The 19,858-nt window shown below is 49.1% G+C and overlaps 1 protein-coding gene across 2 annotated transcripts in view; it reads right to left on the bottom strand.

The window, feature by feature from the left end:
• The window catches only part of RAB40C (RAB40C, member RAS oncogene family), a 36,142-nt gene that overhangs the window by 6,759 nt on the left and 9,525 nt on the right, over window positions 1-19,858 (bottom strand). For both annotated transcript variants that reach the window (XM_074553105.1, XM_074553106.1), the window contains 2 exons: window positions 11,405-11,465; window positions 8,683-8,743 (listed from right to left, as the gene is read on the bottom strand). In XM_074553105.1, coding sequence (XP_074409206.1) covers window positions 8,683-8,743; window positions 11,405-11,465 — 122 coding nt within the window. The remainder of the gene's footprint in view (window positions 1-8,682; window positions 8,744-11,404; window positions 11,466-19,858) is intronic.

Genomic DNA, 19,858 nt, shown 5'->3' with positions numbered 1-19,858 from the left:
CCCAGTCCTCTCTATGCATTGAGCAGAGGGAAGGAGAGAGCTGAGAGAGACACTCCCAGCATCAGCCCTGGACGAGCCAGGGGCCTGGAGCACCCTCCTGTACCTTTGCTTACTGAAATTAAGGTGTGCTACACAGATGGGAAGCACAAGCTACCCAGTCCTCCCAAAGCCCAGCTGTACAGTCCCTGCTGTGCCAGCCCCTGTGGTGAACTGAGAGCAGCCTGTGCAGGAGCTCTGTGGATGATATACTTCAAATTTACAAAAAAAAACACCATCACCATGAAATGTGAAGCACACAGGAATGATCAACTGGCATCTGGGCCACAAAGGCACCTGAATGCTCCTAATGAAGTCACATCTGGAGCTGGCACTAGCACTGCTCCCCCCTCATGGAGCAGCAGCCGTTCCCGAACGCTCTGGGTGTGCCTCGACCTTGTCTGCCTTTCCCTCAGCTCCTCTGAAATAAGCAGCTCTCAAAGCCTGAACAATTGGATAATTTTATAACAATTCAGATGCTTCCTTGCAGAACAATTCTGATTCTTGAGCTGCACCCCCAGCCTCCCTGCCCACTGCTTCCAGCCCAGGCAGTCCCTCTCCAGGTGAAATTTGTTTTTTCTGTCCTTGCTGGCCTTCCAGCATCTCCACATCTGCACTTGTACCCCCACAGAAAGGCTCAAATGCACAAAAATAGAAGGGCAGAGGGCACAAAAGGCAAGCCAGATGGGTTGGCTTGGTGTTTGACAGTCCAACACAAAGAGCAAGCCCTTCAAAGTCTGGGTTTGAGGCTGTTCTGTAGGACCTGAAGTGAGTTTACATAATGGCAGAAGTATCTTTGGGGGGGGGAAGTAGCCTCAGTTTCCTTCAAGGAAAGTCTGGAGCTCCTACCTAGAGTCTGTAATTTTATGTAGTCTCATTTCTAGGACAGTCCAAAAACTTCATAATCAAAAGAAATGGAGGTTGGTTTTGTTTTGGAAGACAGAAGGATCAGTTTCTCCTAGGTTTAGAGAGGAAAAGTAAGAAGGAAGTAATGATTTTCTGTAATTAAAAAATGCCACAAAACCAAAGATACTGCTTCTCAAGGACCCAATCTGGAAATACCTACTAGCAGGATACATCACATTTTAATTGCATATAAAAAAAAAAAGACTCTGAGCTTTCTTTTAATTTTTCCTCTATTTGTTTTGATTTCCAGCTTCCACGGCTGTGTGTGAGAATTAATGACAGCCAGGAAACAACAAAGCAAAGGGTTTGATGAGCCCCTTCCAACACAAATGGCCAGCAAGATAAATAAAGTCTACTTGCTTCATTTCTGGATTGACAAGTTCCTTCAGCCAAGAAAAACAGACCCAAGACCTAGTTTGTGACGATTATTTCTGCCAGGAATATGCCTGAGGAGGAGAGAGTTTTTAAACTTGCTGGCAGCTTCTGCCTGGATCTTCTTTGAATAGGAATAAGGATAAAACTTGAGCAAAACCACACCCCTAATTTCTCAGCAGGGTAGAAGGTCAAGACCATGATTTCTAAACGTAAAAAATGACCCTCTGTCTGCCAGCTGAGCCTCCAAGCCACACCATGGCTCCAATATTCACATTTAGAGCCTCCATGGCTCCAGCACCCACATTTACAGTGCAAACTGTCCAGGAAAGCTTCTCAAAGGCCAAGCTGCCCTTGCCTTGCTCCATCCCCATCCTGCCCAGCTGGGAATGGAGCCCAGCTGTGCTGCAGCTCACAGGGGCAGCAAGAAGGCTGCTCAACCCCTGGCCAGCTGCTGGTGCTTCAGAGAACCTGACACAGCTCCCAAGGAGCACTGGCATGCTGCAGACACCACGTTTGCAGAGCACGCATCCCAAATGCACTGTCACTGCCATTGCTGCCCCAAGAGAACAGCACTCAGCCATGCACAGGGAGGGGGCTGGCTCCAGCTCTGCACACAGTTCCAAGTAAGACCTGTCAGGCTTTTTTAAAGTCTCCTTTGGAATAACATGCACAGAATTTTAATTTCCTCAACTCAACAAATGAACAGTTTCCCATTTGCAGCCTAATTTGTTCTCTAAGTGCTTAGATGGTTGTCAACACCCTTATTATCTCCACAGCTTTCAATTTTTAGTTTCACAAAGCCCTTTTGTACCATTATGTACCCAGGTTCCCACAGTATGGAGTGAAAAGCTCCACGCTCAGCTTCTCAGACCACGGAGACCTGGAGCCCTCACAAGCCTCCAAAAGCCTTCCTTCTTTTCCTCCTCAGTCTGCCCACAGCTTCTCTGTAGGCAGAAGCTGACTGGACTCATCCCCAGATCCATCTGGGGTCTTTTCACAGTTGGATTTCAGGGTTCATTGCCACTCTGGTTTTGTTCCACACTACTGGGATTGGCACAGCCCTCAGCAGCCAGCGACAGAAATTTCCACATGAGTGCCTCCCATAGTGAACAAGGAATACAGACAGAGCACCAGTTATTGTATCCAGCAGCACATGTGGACACTTACTCTGCCAAAACCCAAATTTGCTTCCAGCAGGAGCTTACACAAAGATCTGTCCATGTAACTGAGGTGGTGGTGGGGAAATATCATCTCTGCCTGCTTGCAGCAGGTTTGGACCAGGTTTATAAGCAAAAAGCTTTTAAAGGTTAGGGGAAAATCAGCTTGCACACTCTCAATGCAAAGCAGGCTTGTCCAAGAAGGCCTCCCAGATGGCTTTAGGGGCTTCCAGCACACAAGAAGCTGCTAGGAACACTTGCACAACTGCCAAGGACCTCAGCCCAAGGCAGGCAGGTGACAGGGTGGCCAGGAAAGTGTCACTTGTTGATACTCTCCACTGATGGAAAAAAGGCTGCTGCTGAAGAAGGCTGAAGAGCCCCTCAGAGTGAACTTCCTGTCCCACAGGATGAAATAAACCTTAACCAGCAGGTCCAGTGCTGACAGGAACCAGAACACTCTGTCTCCTGCCTGCTCTTTCACATCTCCATTTTTCGTGGCTTTCCAGCTGGCACCTCAGACACAGGCTCATGGACACCCTGCTGCCAAGCCTCTTCCCAGCAGTGGGGGGTATTTATCACTGAGCTCTTGATAAGTATTCTGCAGGCAGGGCAGGCTCCTCCAGCAGCTGGGCAATCCTGTCCGAATGACCCAAGGCAGGTGAGGTATTTGCAGTAACCGAAAAAGCCCTAAGGGAGGGCTCAATCTACACCTGAGTCTGCTGAGCTGCCAAAAATCCACCACCTTCCTGCATACTAAGAAGCCCTGAACAGGATAAACAGCAGCTCCTCAAACCACCTGCCTAAGCTGAACTCAACAATATTCATCATTTCTTTAGGGCTGCAGCTTTGCTGCAAGATAGGAGCATTTTATCACACTGTCTGGGAAGGGTTTGGCAAGCCACACTTTCAGAAACAGTTTAAATCACTGGCATATGAGGACATCAGGAATGATCCTGACACTGCTTCTTCCTGGCTGGATCAGGAAGCACCACCACAGCTCTTTCTCCCCTCTGGGATCACTCTTGGAATAGTTTGCATTTGCTCACAGCAGCCAGAACAGTCACAGCTGCTCCAACAGCCGAGATCAGCCAGCCAGCCCTGCTGCAATGACTGAGACCTGGAAGCCAAGCAGAAAAGGAACAGGAGTCCAAGAGAAAAAAGGTTTCTGCAGCACTTTTAAGCACACTAAAGGTGTGCTTAAATATACTTTTCACTGTACCCCATGCTGTGACAATTAACATGAAATCCTTGTGCAGCACAGCAAGCTCCACTGCCCAAGCTAGCTCTGCAGGGCACAGCACTGCTTGGTTTCCATCTCTGCCTCCTCCCTGGCCCTGCAGTCACCATGACTGGCTGCACACTCCCCCTGCCCCAGCTGTGCCTGAGGCCACTGCTCTGCTATCCCAGACACAAATGCTCCTCTTTTGCCCCAGAAGGAGACCCTGAAGTGACGTGCTCAGGACCTGCTGGCCCATCAGAACCCAACGGAGAAAGGGATGAAGTGGAAACTCAACACCTAGGGAAGGAAGAGAAAAGGAGAGGACTCCCAGGCACATCAGCACCACAAACCTCCACCTGGAGCCCAGGAACTCTGTCCCTGACAAGATCAGATCTGCTAAAGCAGGGCAGGGCGGAAGGCAAGAGCCCTGTGATCCTCACAGCAGACGCTGAGGCAGTCATGCTGGAAGAAGGGGCTGGTTCTTGCTCAGAGCCAGCTCATCAGGGGCAGCAAGGATGTTTTACTGCAGATAATTTCAGGAGGAAGGAGCTCCTGCTGAATGTGAAAGTCCCATGGCTCAGGAGCCAGGCCAGTGGGGTGGAGGTGAAACTGGGGAAGGCATCAAGGCACTGGAGTCCTTTCCCTGGGGAGGGAGCAGCCAGAAGCTCAGCCTGAGCACTGCACCAGGCTGTGCCATGAGGGGAAAAAAAACTCCCAAGAAGGTCTGCTCGCTGTCTGGAGGCTGTTTGTCCATGTTGCAACCTCTCCAGGGTCTACTTCAGAAAATTCAGGTTTCTTTATCACTACACTTGAGAAACAATACAGAGTGTGTGGGAAAGTCAGGCATGCTTCCCTGGCTTGGAGGTACTTTTCACACCAAGTATTCTCTCAAGCACTGGCTATTCAGACCTGGGCAAGGGCTGCCGGGTTGCTGAGCCAGCCTCCTGCTCTCACAGCCAACCTGTACAAGCACTCTCTGGAAGCTCATTCCTCAAGCTCCTCTTGAGCACTTTAGTCCTTTACTCAGTGAGAACCTTCCACTAATTGTCAGCAAGAAGGTGCTCAAGGCCAGTTTACACCAATCAGTTCCTGTACAAATATCACACTGAATTCAAACAGAGCTTTTCCCAGGCTGGCACCTCTTTCCTCTGCTGGATTTGTTCTTCCTGAGCTGTTGGGTTGTAGTTTCAATAAGCTGTTTCTCTTGCCTCCAAGGGGATTTGCATCAGCCTTCCTACAGCAGAAGTCTTCAAGTCTGGTGATTCCAAGACAGTAGAAAGGAAAGCAAACAGCTCTGAATGCATCCTGGAGACCACACCAGGAGTACTGCACCCAGCTCTGGGGCCTCCAGCATGAGAGGGATGTGGGCATCTTGTAACAGTCCAGAGAAGGCCATGGAGATGCTCCCTCTGCCCTGGAGCCAGGCTGGGAGAGCTGGGGGTGCTCACCTGGAGAGGAGAAGCTCCAGGGACACCTCAGAGCCCCTGCCAGGGCCTGAAGGGGCTCCAGGAGAGCTGCAGAGGGACTGGGGACAAGGGATGGAGGGACAGGACACAGGGAATGGCTCCCACTGCCAGAGGGCAGGGATGGATGGGATATTGGGAATTAGGAATTGTTCCCTGTGAGGGTGGGCAGGCCCTGGCACAGGGTGCCCACCCTGGATCCCTGGCAGTGCCCAAGGCCAGGCTGGGCAGGGCTGGGAGCAGCCTGGGACAGTGGGAGGTGTCCCTGCCATGGCAGGGGTGGGATGGGATGGGATGGGATGGGATGGGATGGGATGGGATGGGCTTTAAGGTCCCTTCCAACCCAAACCACTCCATAACTCTAAATCAGAGAACTCAGAAGCATTTCTGTGTTTCTCTGCCAAGACCACATAGGTTATGCTGTATTTACACTAAGGCCATGCCAGAAGAAGTCAGCTTCTGCATACTGAAAATAACTGGAGGTGTTGGAAGTCCACCCTTGCAGTCACACAGGCATTTGTTATTCAAAACAAACAGTCCTCTTGCTTTGGTTAACCATTCAGAGTACAAATTTAGATATTTTCTTCTTCCACTGAAAGTTGTGGTGAGTTATTTAAGAGACATGGCATCTGTATTCCTGCTAATACATGAACAACACTGGAACATCACATGGGAGCCAACCCTTGTGGCTGAAAACAATCTGAGTTTTACTCCAAGCCACCTGGAGAAGAGTGTACAAGGACTCCAGTCATTTTCAACAGGCATTTTCTCTGTGCTCATCTCCTGGGCACTTCCAGAGGGCCTGGAGAGACTTCCCTTGGGAATTGCCTCTCCCCATCCTAGGCAGCCTCGCTCCTTAGGGCTGGTTTGCTGCTTTTAAGCATAGAGTCTTTGGGCAGACCAGGATTAAGGCATCACAACAGCACTTTGGAAAAGGCATTTGTTGCACAAGCAGAGGGCAGTCTAGAGGCAAAGGTGTGAGCTACACCTTGCTGTGCAAGGGAGCTCCATTCCCCAGCATTCAGCAGTGAATTGCTGTCTACACCTTCCTGAAAGCAGGTGGGAGTCAGGTGGGGATTGGTCTCTTCTCCCAAGTAACAAGTGACAGGGTGAGAAGAAGCAACCTCAAGCTGTGCTAGGGGAGGTTTAGATTGCATTTTGGGGTAATTTCTTCACTGAAAAGGTGGTTAGGCATTGGCACAGGCTGTCCAGTGCACTGGTGGAGTCACCATCCCTGGAGATGTTAAAAAAATCCATGCAGAATGTGGTGCTGAGAGACATGGTTTAGCTGGGCCTCGGCAGTGCTGGGTTCCTGGTTTGCCTCGATGAGCTCAGAGGGCTTTTCCAGCCTTGGGGATTCCATGGCTCTATAAAGCACTCCCACTAGAGGTCCCCCTGCCTGGCTGATGAGGTTCACTGCCTCAGACTCCTTAGGAGAGGGGTAGGCAATGATGAGGCAATCCTGGCTGATGTTCAGGTGAGAGTTCCTGCAGCAATACTGATAAAAACAGCTGAAGAAGGTCAAGAGCTTCACTTTGAGGAAGGAAGAGAAAATCAATCCCTTTCAAGCCTGTGGGCAGCCAGGTACATGACACCTTGTGGCACCCAAGTGCAGTGTCCAGGGAGAGCAGGCTGCAGGAATCACAGGGAGGGGCTGTGCCAATGCCTCACAGCTCCAGGCAGGTTCCAGACAGACGTGTGTCCCTCCCCATCCAACTGGAATGTTCTCATCACTGCCCATTTCAGCTCTGCCCTGTGCCCCAGTTTGCCCTGTGGCAGCAGCAGGTGCAAGGTCTGGTGTGTGGGCTCAGGCTCTGAGGGTGCAGTGTCTCTGCCAAGACATTTGCTCTGAGGAGCTCCAGGTCACACCAAGGGGAGTTACCACTGCCCAGTGGCTGCACACAGGGCTAAGAGCTCCCAGGTGACATTCCTGGACACAGCAGCTGCTGCTTTCCATTCCCTGTTTGATCTGACACAGCAAGGTCTTAGAAAGAGCCTGACCAAAGCTGAGTTCTGTGGTCACCAGAACCCAGAAAACCACACTGACCAGTTCTGTTCACCTCTGACTGGTGAGGGAAGCAACATGGCCTCAAGCCCACAGGTTCCATGAGAAGGCTGTGGATTCCTGATCCCTGGAAGTGCTCAAGGCCAGGCTGGATGGGGCTTGGAGCACACTGGTCTAGAGAAGGGTGTCCCTGCAGATGGGAGAGGGTTGGAATGAGATGAGCCTTAAGGTCCCTTCCAAAGCAAATGGTGATTATGTGATTGGGGTTATAGATTTTTCTGAAAAGTAGTAAAGGCTGAAAGAAAATGAAATGTAGATGCTGAAAGAAACTCAGACACAGGACTGAACATGTGAACAGGAGATCCTGCGCTCTCCCACTGCAGAACTCCACCAGGAGCACCAGGAAATTGGCCTCTGCTTCAAAGGAGCTGCCTCAAAGCATCCAGACCACCAGAGATGTGCACTAACATGAATGAACAGGACATGGGGAGATCTCAACAGCACACTCCAGGTGAGGTGCTCCTATGTCTGCAGCACAAGGGAATTTGCAGGAAGTCAGAGAAAGAGAACAACACAGATTCTGCCAGTTAGCAAAGCAAATGTCTACAGATACAAGGAGCAAAAAGCCAAAAGTGGTAAGAGCTTGAGTAGAAGTACAATGTTTCCCAAAGGCTGGGAATCTCCCAGGATACTGGCCTGCTTAGGAGGCTGATAGACAGCTTCTATCTAACAAAAGAGGAATTTTCTCCAAAGCTTTCCAACTTGAAAACAATAAGGAAAATAAAGGAACTCATTTAACTTAGGTAAACTTTATCCTGGAGGGACCCTGCCATGCTACTAAAAGGGCAACAGCAGAACTGTCAGAAAGCACTATTAAACAGCAATTTATTAAATGCAATTTTCCAAAGGACCACGAGATTTTTGTGCTGTTGAGGATCTTGATGTTATTCTGGAGCAGGGCCCAAAGGAGAAACTCAAAATGTAACATTCTGCCTCATGTTTTGAGGAACACACATACTTTACGTTCCAATTGAGCTGCTCTAGTTTCAAGTCTGCCTCAAACACACAAGTAGGAGCCACCCCTATTTTTGGAACTGACTCGAAAGCAACACAGACTGGAAGAACTCCACTGGGAAAGCCAGTGCCATATTTAAACAAATTTTAAAAACCTCAGAAAGTAGGAGCTCCCACATTAAAGCTGAGGCAGATCAGGAGTGAGAATTGCCTCATCCTCCCTGACGACCTCTCAGCCCTCCTCTGGAAATTAAGAGTGAATATTGTCTGCACAGACCTTTTCTGTAGGAGTTTAGCAAAGTCTGCCATTCACTCCCTTCTCTCCCACCACTTCATAAGAACAGAATCCCAGGCAACATGACAACACTGAGTGTCTCTTGTCATCTACAGAGATCCTTTTGGTGATCAGTGCATTCCTCTCCACATCTCTTTACTATGGCAGGAAAGACTTACACATCCCAAAGTTCAAGCACATGTGTCCATCAAAGCCCTGAGAGCAGCACTTACCTGGGCTCCCCTGGAGTAGGATCTGAAAATAGTGCAAAATCTTCCTTGCCCTGAGGTGTCCCTAAAACACAGAAAAGTTACAGCTATGAGAGGTGGAGAACTGACTCCCATACTCCTATCTCCTACTGGCCATAAAGAAATAAAATAAAAATCAGGGTTGATCCTGTCAGACCTTTAGGACAGGCAGGGTACCCAAAGTCCTCTGCATGGTGGGTTCTTCTGGGGAAGAACTGGTGGATACATCTCCACCTTTGGGTACAGGTTGTCACTGTCATTGTGCTTCCCATGGAGAAGACACATGCCCAAACCTTGGCTGCAGCACTAGTGGATGATGTGTGAGGGTATAAGTCATTTTACTCCCTTGGGCAAAGGATTTTCTGCCTGGTTCCCTTCAGTCCTCAGGAGTTCAAAGTCAGAGTGAGTGTACAGAGGTCTCCCAGCCATGGAGAACAGCCAACCTAAATATGACCACTCACAGGAGGAGAAACTGCCACTAGGCTTCACCTGTTTTTCCACTACATTTTAACCAAAACAAAGGGAATTCTCTTGGAATTCTCTTTATACCCAGATCCCTGACAGACCTGGTCTATATACCCTACAGAAAGTGAGGATCAGGAGTGGGGTACAGTGTTTCTAGACCACTGTGACAATAAGGGGCCTTTCAGTCACTGTAACTTGTCTTGTCTGGACAAGGTGCAAATAAGTGTGACAACACTGCCAGCACCTCACAGTGCCTTTCTGGAACAAGACAGCAGAGTCCAGCACTTTGATTTAACCAGGATATACTGAAAAGTGTCAGGCTCATCAGAGACACATTATGGTGTTTCTCAAATCTATTCCCTGGGCCAGGATAAAAGACACTTCAATGACCACTGGGAAGGCTGAGGAATCCCTCAGCCCCAGATTTGCAGCTCTAGGAAAAACACACTGACCTCACATGCAGGACAGTCATTTTTTCAGATGTAAAGCTTTGTAGGATCCTGGACATCAATCTAACAGCCTGTGCTTATATGTCCTTCTCCCTCAACAATCAAATACTGGGTAAGTAATGGTAAAAGATTACACTAAGGCATCATCAATCAGTGTTATCAGCTTTTCAGTTTCTGTGCTGCTCTCCAGCTCAAGAATTACATTATAAAAAGATGGTTTCAAAAGGGAAGCACTAAGTTTTACTACACACCTGGGGCTGAAATGTTAAAATAGGTATCTTACAAGAGAGACAAGAATGCAAGTGGCACATAAAAACATGGAGGCTACAAGAGATAAATTAGCTGCTTCTGTTCTTTTTTGTAAGAAAAATGAGGACATTCAGCTTCAAAGAGCAGGGGTGTAATTAAACCACCAAACTACACACTGCCAGAGTCAGACACTGAGGCTTAGGACATGGAGTTCATTCCTATTTAACAATTCACACATGTTACTAATATTCCTGTTACTTGACCCAAGCATTTCTAAGGGGATATTTAACTCCATGTTTTAGGACTGTGTCATTCCCTAATTCCTGGATCTGTGTGAAAAACAGGGTAGGGACAGACAACCTATCCTGTTCTTCCCTTCCTCTTTCATCTCCTCAGCCTGCTGTGTCAGCTCCTCAGCAAGTGAGACAAAGCCCAGCCAGAAGGGCTCCAGCTGTCCCTCAGGTGCTGACAGATAAGGCAGGGGTTACCCCTCCCAGGCAGGGCTCTCCATCTGTGTCCCAGGCTCTGGGCACTCCAGTCACTCCTGCTCCCCAGGGCTCACCCCACCCTGACGCGGTGGTGCCTCCTCGCTGCTTGTTTGAATTTTCTACTCAAGGCATTGAGGAATATCCAGCTGCTGAGGGACCAAGGGTTTCACCTGTTTTATTTTCTACTTTCCTTCTCTTGTTTCTGTTCCTCATCCTTGGATACCAGGAAAATCCAGTATTGCTTCCAGAACAATACCAGTCCCTCAGTGATTGAGAGCAGTACAGGAACATAGAATGATGGAATGGTTTGGTTGGAAGGGATGTTATACCCCAACCAGTCCCACCCCTGCTATGGAGGGACACCTTTCACCACCCCAGGGTGTTCCAATCCCCATCCAGCCTGGCCTTGGGCACTGCCAGGGATCCAGGGTGGGCACCCTGTGCCAGGGCCTGCCCACCCTCCCAGGGAACAATTCCCAATTCCCAATATCCCATCCAGCCCTGCCCTCTGGCAGTGGGAGCCATTCCCTGTGTCCTGTCCCTCCATCCCTTGTCCCCAGTCCCTCTGCAGCTCTCCTGGAGCCCCTTCAGGCCCTGGCAGGGGCTCTGAGGTGTCCCTGGAGCTTCTCCTCTCCAGGTGAGCACCCCCAGCTCTCCCAGCCTGGCTCCAGAGGGGCTCCAGCCCTTGGGGCATCTCCATGGGCTCCTCTGAACCTGTTCTAATATATCCATGTGCTTCTTGTGCCAGGAGCTCTGGACAAGAGAACTACAGGTGGGGTCTCCAGTGCAGAGTAACAGTGAAAATGGTCAGTTATGACAGACAATGACTGAATTCAGCCTATTCCAGCAAAGAGCAGCATGGTGCTTGTGCTACTTGACAGAAAGAAATCTTGTTTGCCAGAGTAACTCTCTGGTAGGAGCAGCCAGGAAGTCCCATCACAGCCCCAGGGATGGTCCACGCTCTCCACAGCCCAGTACAGCATCCCCTGGCCCTGTGTCCCTGCTCACCTGGCCTGAGCTCCCAGGGTTTGGGTTACAGAGGCTCAGAACACTCACCAGAGTTCCAGCTTGACCCTTCTGCCATCCAACAGGATAGTAGTGGTCTTGTAGTCAATTCCTGAAAGAAAAGCAATGAAAAGCTGAGCAAAGCCTGAGAACATGTTCAGAGATGCACAAGAACCTTGCTCTGCCCACATGGAGCTCTCATTTCATGTTTCCTAAAGGGATGTATTCTCCTTGTTCTGCTGCCTCTTTGAGGGGAGCTACAGAGACCTGACAGGACCAGACTCCTGCTCCATGGCAAAGGCAGCTCTGTGGAGCTCTATGAAAACACACTTAACCCCTACACTGCTTCTGACTTCTTCATTGTGGTTTTAAACCTCTCAGAACTTGAGCTCTAGGAGAAGTTGGATGGGGCTTAGAGCAACCTAGGAAGGTGTCCTTGACCATGGCACAGGGGAAGGAACAAGGTGAGCTTCAGGGTTCCTTCTAACCCAAGTCACTCCATGATTCTGTGAGATTCAGTGATTTGTAGCATTATCCCACATGGCAGTGATAAATGAGACTTCTAGGGGTGAACAGACAGAAACAATTTAGATACATCTCTGCTACATCAGCCTGCACTCCCAGCATTTCTCAACCACTACTGCCTGCAGCAGCAGGGCATTTGGGGAGAGCTTACAGGAAGGCTGTCCAAAGCTTGCTGTCCCTCCTTCTGAGCAGCTCTGGGGTGTGGATCACAGGGGCCAGGTAAGGCAGGACACACTCCCCCCTTGTGAAGGGCTGACAAGCAGCACAGGAATCTGATTTTGCTTTTCATGAAGCCCCAGTACTGGAGCAGCAGAAAGCCCACAAACCCCAACAACCAGCAGTGCTGGCATGCAACTCACTCACACAAGGGGTGTCCACTACCTTCAGATACATCAGAAATTTGTTAAAAATGGGAGCCTGTCTCACAGTCAGACTGAAAAGTTTGAAAAGAAACAACTCCCCTTGCAAGCAACAGGCCCAAGCCACATGGAACACAGCATTCCCTGAGCCCCAGGGCAAGAGGCACAACTGCACCTCCCACCTCTGCCCAAAGCTGAGGGGCACCAGGAAAAGCAGCTTCTCTGCAAGCTTAATGAGCTTCAAGTGTAGTGAAATTGCATAAACAAAGCAGAGAGCACCATTACTGACACCCACTGAAGCATCAACTAATTTACAACCTTTTAATAAAGCAGAGTCACTTCACTCTAATTACATCAACTTTACTTTTTCTTCTTGCCAACAGATATCAAACTTTGAACATCTATTAAACCCCACACTGTGTTATGTGCTATGACCTGCATTTCCCTTTTCCTGCAAGGAGAGCACTGCCCTGACAACCAAACAGACAAGTTTGTCAATAAAGCAAATGGATTTTTCTGAGTCATCCGCAGGAGTTCCCTGTTAGTGAAAAACAAATTAGATTTCAGCCTTCATAGGGTGCTATAAAAAGCAATAAAGATAATTATCTTAAATTCCAACTATTTCCAGTGCTGTATCACAGAAAATAGGCAGTTTACATTTTATCTTCCTCCAGAGACAAGTGAATGATCTGTATTTATTTCCAGGCAGACATAAATCTCCCTCATCCCCGGGGATGGTGAGGAGCAGTGGGAGTAAGGCTGCTCTGCTACCAGAAGGGAGCATCCAGACATCTTCCCCTGCCAGCTCCTGAACCAGGACCTGCTGGGCTGTTAGGGAATAGGCTAATTAAGCCCATTGCTCTGATTCAGATGCAAAATCCCAACAGACTCTGGCCCCTCCTTAGGCACAGGAGCTCCCTGTCAGCAGAGAGCCCGATCACCAGCAGGGCACAGCTGGAGCAGCTGCAGGAAAGCACCATGGATGGGAACAGGGACAGTTTTCAGGGCACCAAGGCCAAATGCTTCCAAAAATGCCACTGCTGAGCCGAAACAAATCGCTTGACTACAGCTTTTAAAAGTGAGAGAGGTTCAGCTAAACTGGGAAGAGAAGGAAACTTGTAAATGGAAATGTCAAATCCGCAGATGTCGTCATTGTGCTCCTCGCCCACTGACTGCCCAGCCTACACCCCAGAGGAACATGGGCTCCCTGTCCTCAAAACTCCTGACTTGGTCACCAGAGAAATGCTTTAAATAATCCATGTTCATCTGAAATTACACCACATACTTTAATCCAGAGGGACATCAGTCTTTGGGTGTTACATATGCTGGTCCAAGGAGGTCACACACACTCCAGTTAAAAGCAAGCTGGTATCTGGTTATGGGCTGAGAAATGTGCTGCACTTTTAAATGTACAAACACCCAAACTGAGACTAAAGGTTTTGGAGCAAACTCTGCCTACAAGCTCATTAATGAAAGACAAAAATCTGCACAACTGCAATGTTTTGGAGAAAATTTCAGCTTCCTTTTTCCATAAACACTCAGTGCATCGGGACAGCTCAAAGGCACTCCCTGGTTTTGGTCTGTTATTTTAGCTGGTTAGCACTGAGTATGCTGCAGTTCACAAGCACAGCTCTCCTGTGGCTCTCCAGGTGAGACAAAATCTGCATCAATTTGGAGGTGCCCTCAAAATCATGGGACTCTGCACTGTGCTGAACACCAGTACAGGCCCCTTTCAGCCCCAGTAACCCACAACCATGTCCTGAGCTGCAGCCCAAGGCACTCCCCCAGTTCCAGCTCACAGGGAAGCTGAGCAGCCAAGCTCCCTTTCCCAGGCCCAGCCTACAGCTCCAGCTCAGCCCTGGCTGCCCCCTTGTCCCAGGGATCTGGGGACAGAGGGTCACAGCAGCCACTAGATGCCACCTCTGCTCTGAAGCTGCTGGCAGTGCATGCCCACGGCCATACCAGGGCTGCCCCTCCAGCTTTACATTTCAGGCAGCTCAGACACAAGTTAAGGGAAGTTTTTAGAACACCCTTTCTACAGGTGACAGCGTTTCCCCTATCTGAGCATCACCTCTGCTCACAGCCAAGCACAGCTGATTTTGGGATGGACACTGAGAGGCTCTGATGCCACTGCCCTGACGGAGAGGGACCAGCCCCGGCACGGGCAGCTCCAGCAGCACACACGGCCCCAGCAGCACACACGGCCCCACCATGGGCCTGCTCCCTCAGCACACACGGCCCCAGCACGGGCAGCTCCCACAGCACACACAGCCCCACCATGGGCCTGCTCCCTCAGCGCACACGGCCCCAGCACGGGCAGCTCCCACAGCACACACAGCCCCACGATGGGCCTGCTCCCGCAGCACACACGGCCCCACCATGGGCCTGCTCCTGCAGCACACACGGCCCTGAGATCCGGCCCTGCCCGGCCCCGCAGCAGCAGCACTGGGAGAAAAGAAACCACTCTTGTTTAAAGCCTATTTTATATCAACTGATCTCTTTCTGGGCCGATATTACCATGATGCAACAAAGCAAATGAGGCTCAGAGAACAAGTCTGGGCTGTTCTCTGGGATTTAGCATTCAGGCCGACTCATGTGTTATTTTTCCAGCCCTGCTTTAGACTCCTGTTATACTGATGCCATCCCAGCCCCATTCCTGCAGCAGAGAGATGACCTGGCACAGAGGGATCTGCTGTACCTGTATCTGCCAGGCTGGCACAGAGGGATCTGCTGTACCAGTCCTGTATCTGCCAACCTGGCACAGAGGGATCTGCTATACCAAGCCTGACATCAGACACCCAATTCCCCTCCATGGAGCTGGGTTTCATGCTCCTGGGCAAGGTTCAGGGGAATCCCAAACCTTTCTTTCTTTCTTTTGCCAGTTGCTCTAAGGAAAACCTAAGAAAGCAAGTCATTTTCCCATGGGAACCCACAGGATGTGCTGTAGGAAACTCTGATCCCTTCCAAATTACTCATGCCAAGCACAACACATTTCACATCAGTATCACCTGAAAACTCCACACCCAACCTGAGCTTACTTAAAGCTTTCACCCAAAAGATGACACTTGATGTAAAAAGGAAAAGTTAAACCCCTCCAAGAGAAATGGTAACTCTTTTCCAGCACTTGATACCACTTTGTATCAGGCTGTTCCCTTTCCCCTGGGAATTCGTGGCTCAGACACACGTGTGTGCCCACTCTGCCAAGCTTCTGCTCTGCACCTGCACGAGCAGCAAAAACACAAAGGAGGGGGCAGCAGCCAAGCAGGTACATGGGTCTGGAAAAGGAAGAAACACAAGGGAGATGTGCATTTCATGCTCTCCCTTTAAAGGGGTTGATCTCTTAGGAAAATTGCTTTAAACAGCTGAAGTGAACAAAGCTCTATAAATATTTACTACTGAAACATGGTGGCCTCTGGGTTTTGTGTGGGTCTTTGTTTCAGAGAAAAGGAGACAAGGTTGCAGCTGTAACTCATCAGGTGGCTCTGCCCTAACACCAGGGTGGAGGCCAGGAGGGCACCTCCCCTTAACAAGGCAGGTTTGAGCAAAACCCAAGAGCAGTGAGCACCTCTCTCCTCCTTCAGCTCCCCAAGGTGATCCCCACTGCCCTGGGGGAGGGAGATCCCAGCTCCAGGGCAATGCCAGAGCCAGCACTGCTGCTGTGCTCACTGGTCCACATCAAGGGTCCTCCTCCAGGGATGCTCCAATGATCCAGGGCCCAGCTAACACACACAGCACAAAGGTACAACCAGGGATGGAGGGCTCAGCCCACATTAACCAAGCCAGCAGAAGGATTTCCTGAGACCTTCCCCAAAAGCTGCCAGCACCATCTCCAGTGTGTATCTGCAGTGTCTCTAAGAAGAACATCATTTATTCACAAATCTGGGCCAGGAGACATTCCAGGTGATGCTCAAAAAATCTCTTTCCAAAGGAAAAAAAAATTAAAAGTAGTAAAAATAAATCAATGTACTCAAGTGAAACATTGATAACAGTTTTAAGACTTGCAGTTTGCTTTCCTTCTGAGAGAGACTCCTTGTCACTTGCAGTCATTTCCAGTTTGTGTGAGTCAGATTGGTCAAAGATGCTTTTTCCACCTCATTTCTTACATGAATGTTTCTGCTTGTGGGAGCTTGGAATCCACCTCGCTGTTAGTCCACCCACAATAAAAAAAACCCAGTGCACATTATTTTAACTTCATTAAAACTCAGTTCCCCCAGCTTGCAAACATGTGCTATATGATGCAACCTCAGCTTTTTTCCTCCTTTTAAAGATTAAATTTGGTTTCATTTACTTATAATTCAAAAGAAGATAACCAACCTGCTTGCAAAGAGATACAGAAGGTCAACAGGCAAAATTGGAGGTGTGCAGTGATGATGAGCCAAGGCCAAACCTTTACTCAATGCATCATATAAATAAGAAATAAGATAAACTGAGTGGACTTTTGTTACCTGACTAATGCTGCAATTCAGTGGATTGTTCCTTTATCTACAGACATAATTAAGTCAGAGTGGCTGCATTCTGCAACTCCTGATGGCATCTGAGCACTCAGAAGAGGGCTAAAGGTGAGCTGTGCCTGGCCTCTTACAGCCCTGCAGAAATGCTCTGCTCGACTGGGAAATCTCAAGGCTGGCCCAGAAGCCACAGAAAGACTCAGTGTGTCACCACAGAGCCTCACCCAGCCAGCCTGGTGATGGACTTTGGTTTGTGACTGTCATTAGTGCAGCTGAAGCCACCACACCACAGATGTGTAACTGAAAAAGTTGCATTTTCCCCCAAACACCCCGGGCTCCTCTGTTTGCTCACAGGTCATCAGCTCTGTACAAGGTCTGGGGCACCTAAAAGGCCTCACTAAAGGTTTGTAGGTTTAGTGCCACACTGACCACTGGCTGCTGGGAAGAGGGGACAGCACAGGGCTGGAATGAAAACATAGAGAATGCACATCAAATATTTAACTTGCTGAGATTTCACAGTGAACTCAGTGAGCAGCTGTGAAGGGCTGGTCATGCTGTGTGGCAGCAGAGAGGAGCCTCGGGAGAAAGGGACACCGAGCTCTGGGAGCAGGGAGCTGACAGACTGAAACATGCCATGATTATAAAACACCAACAGCATCCAGCCAGGAATTTGTAACCTGTGTCGTGACAATCCCTCCTTACACACAGGGAAGGATCAAAGCCACAATCACTCAGTGTGCAGCTGGGCTCAGAGGCCCGTTCTCACTGCCACAAAGGCAGATAAGCACCTAGGAACACTTGAGAGTGGGTCAATGGACTGCAAAACCTTTACTGTGTGTTTGCAAAAGGAAAATATCAAGGATGAATCTCTGGTGAAGCTTCTCAGCACCAAGGACTCCAGGAGCTGTGACTAAGCAGGGATGGGTAAATTTGGTTTCAAAACCTTATCAACAGCTTTGTCAACGCTGTGGGTGCCAGGAACACCACAGCAATTGTGAATTTTTGAACATAAACCATGCATGAGAGCCCTGTCCCTTCCAGCCAGGGGTCCCCATGAGGGGTCTGGTCAGGGTGTCCCCTCCTCTGAGCCCTCCTGCAGGGCTGGCACAGCCTGGCTGGGTGTCCCTCAGGCTCCCCCTGGCACACCTTTGGGGGCATACCAGCATGTTTTCTGTCACATACACTAGCTGTCATCTTACTGGTGTGTATGCAAGACATGAGCTGCTGAAAGGTCCCTCCCTCTCCCTCCAAAGGGCCTGTGCCAACCTTCCTGCTGGATTCAAAAAGGAAAAAAAAACAATTTGTGCTGCACACAGTGCAGAGGCTGCCCTTTCTCCAGTGCTGGAACTGGAACTGCACTCTGCTAAGTCCAGCCCAAGGCCATTAATGCAAAAATTCATTTATCCCAAAGGCCAGTGATACCCCAGCAGTGTCCAAAGGCTCCTTGTGGATTAAAATGTCTTATTTTATGGTTTTGTTGTTCTGGGGTTTTTTACAAGCCCTCAGCAGCCTGTGATGAAAAGGCAGAATTCACCTAAGAGAATTGTTGGTTGTGGGTAAAAGCTGATAGAGGAGGACTTGTTGCTTCACTTCTAGTCAAACAAGGCAGACTGGCATGGAAACCACAGGTGGCCAGGAGCTGCTGAAAGCATGTTCAGAGCAAACAGGTCTAACCAAGTGTACTAATCCAACACCAAACCCACTCCCAGGCAGAAGGAGCTGCTGGGCCAGCACCCAGGTTATGCATGCACCCACAGATGTAGGTTTAGGATCCTCTAGTTTCACAAACACTTTACAAACAGGCAGAAACATCTGTAAGAAGATACCACAGGTGCATTATCTTCCAGCCCAGCTTAGAGGAGTAGTTACTGTCTCTGTCATCTGTAAGTGATACTAAATTGTTCAGAAAAAACGCGGTATGAGGCACAACATAACAGATGTTGCAAATGTGGCATCAACATAACAGATGAAAAAAAGAGAATTCAAGCTATTCAAATAGCAACTGATGAAGTCACCCAACCTTAAAAAGTGTGTACAGCAGCACATTAACAGCAGCAATTGAACTAGTCAGCTCAGAGCTGTGAGCCACGGGAAAAATCCCTTGCAAACAACACATGAGCTCATCCTTTTGAGTCATGCATTCAATTACCTACTCTTTAAAGAGAGAAACAAATCATCATCACCAACAACAGGGGTCAACCAAACACAGGTGGATCCATCCCAGGTCTGTGTCAGTTTACTTCACAGTATCACCACTCTGTTTTGAGCAGGATGAAAGAAGTTTCCCAACAGCATCACAGCAGAACAGCCCAGCTGTGCCTGCAGAGCTGGGACTGAAGGTCAGCAAATATGGGATTTACCTCTGTGATGCTGTCCTGCACCCTAGCTGAGCTTTGGGAACGGGATCAAGAAACCCAACGAGCTGCCAAGCACCTCGTGCAGACACCTGTTGAAACTGAGAGACAACAAACGCCTTTCAATTCTCTGTAGTTACCCAGATTTGTAGATTTTCTCCTGAAAAACACACTCCATCTTCCATTCACAGCCGCTTCATTTCAGCTGAGAGGGATTTCCACTTGGCCTGGAAGCCTTTCACAGGAAGGCTGCTCACATCAGTTCCCAGGCATCTTCATCTCCAGCTGAGAGGGTTTGGAGGTGGGGATCTCCAGCAAATAATTGCTTGTTTGCTTTTGTAACCGGCCAAAAGGAAAACATTGATTTGGAGACCTCGAAGAAGGGCGGATTTGCAGATTTCACTTGCTCACTGCTTGCTGCAGCCCAGCACCGTTCCAGCAGCTACATGGTCCTCACACAGAGGAACTTTGTTCTGGGCACACTTAAGGGGGACAATTGCATCAGAAAATGGCATTTGAAGCCAGAAGCAAATCTGTTCCTAAAGCTCCAACAATTTCAGCAGACACCCGGGAAATCCCAGAAACAGCCCAAAGTCAGTCCAGAACCAGGGATGTGAAGTGGATTTGTGCTTTAGAAGAAAATCAAGAATGATTTTATGCACAGAAGCGACACCAAACAAAAGAGTTTCTTCATGCCTTGCAATTCAGATCTCCATAAAAACCACACAGCTGCAGGCAGAAACAAAGGCAGCCTGTGAGGGAAATCAGAGGGCACCATAACAGTCTGCATTGTTGCTGGATGACCGTACAAACATCAAG

Source organism: Zonotrichia albicollis, chromosome 16 (genome assembly GCF_047830755.1).
Source record: "Zonotrichia albicollis isolate bZonAlb1 chromosome 16, bZonAlb1.hap1, whole genome shotgun sequence".
NCBI lineage: Eukaryota > Metazoa > Chordata > Aves > Passeriformes > Passerellidae > Zonotrichia > Zonotrichia albicollis.
This window is presented reverse-complemented; position numbering and strand designations above follow the sequence as displayed.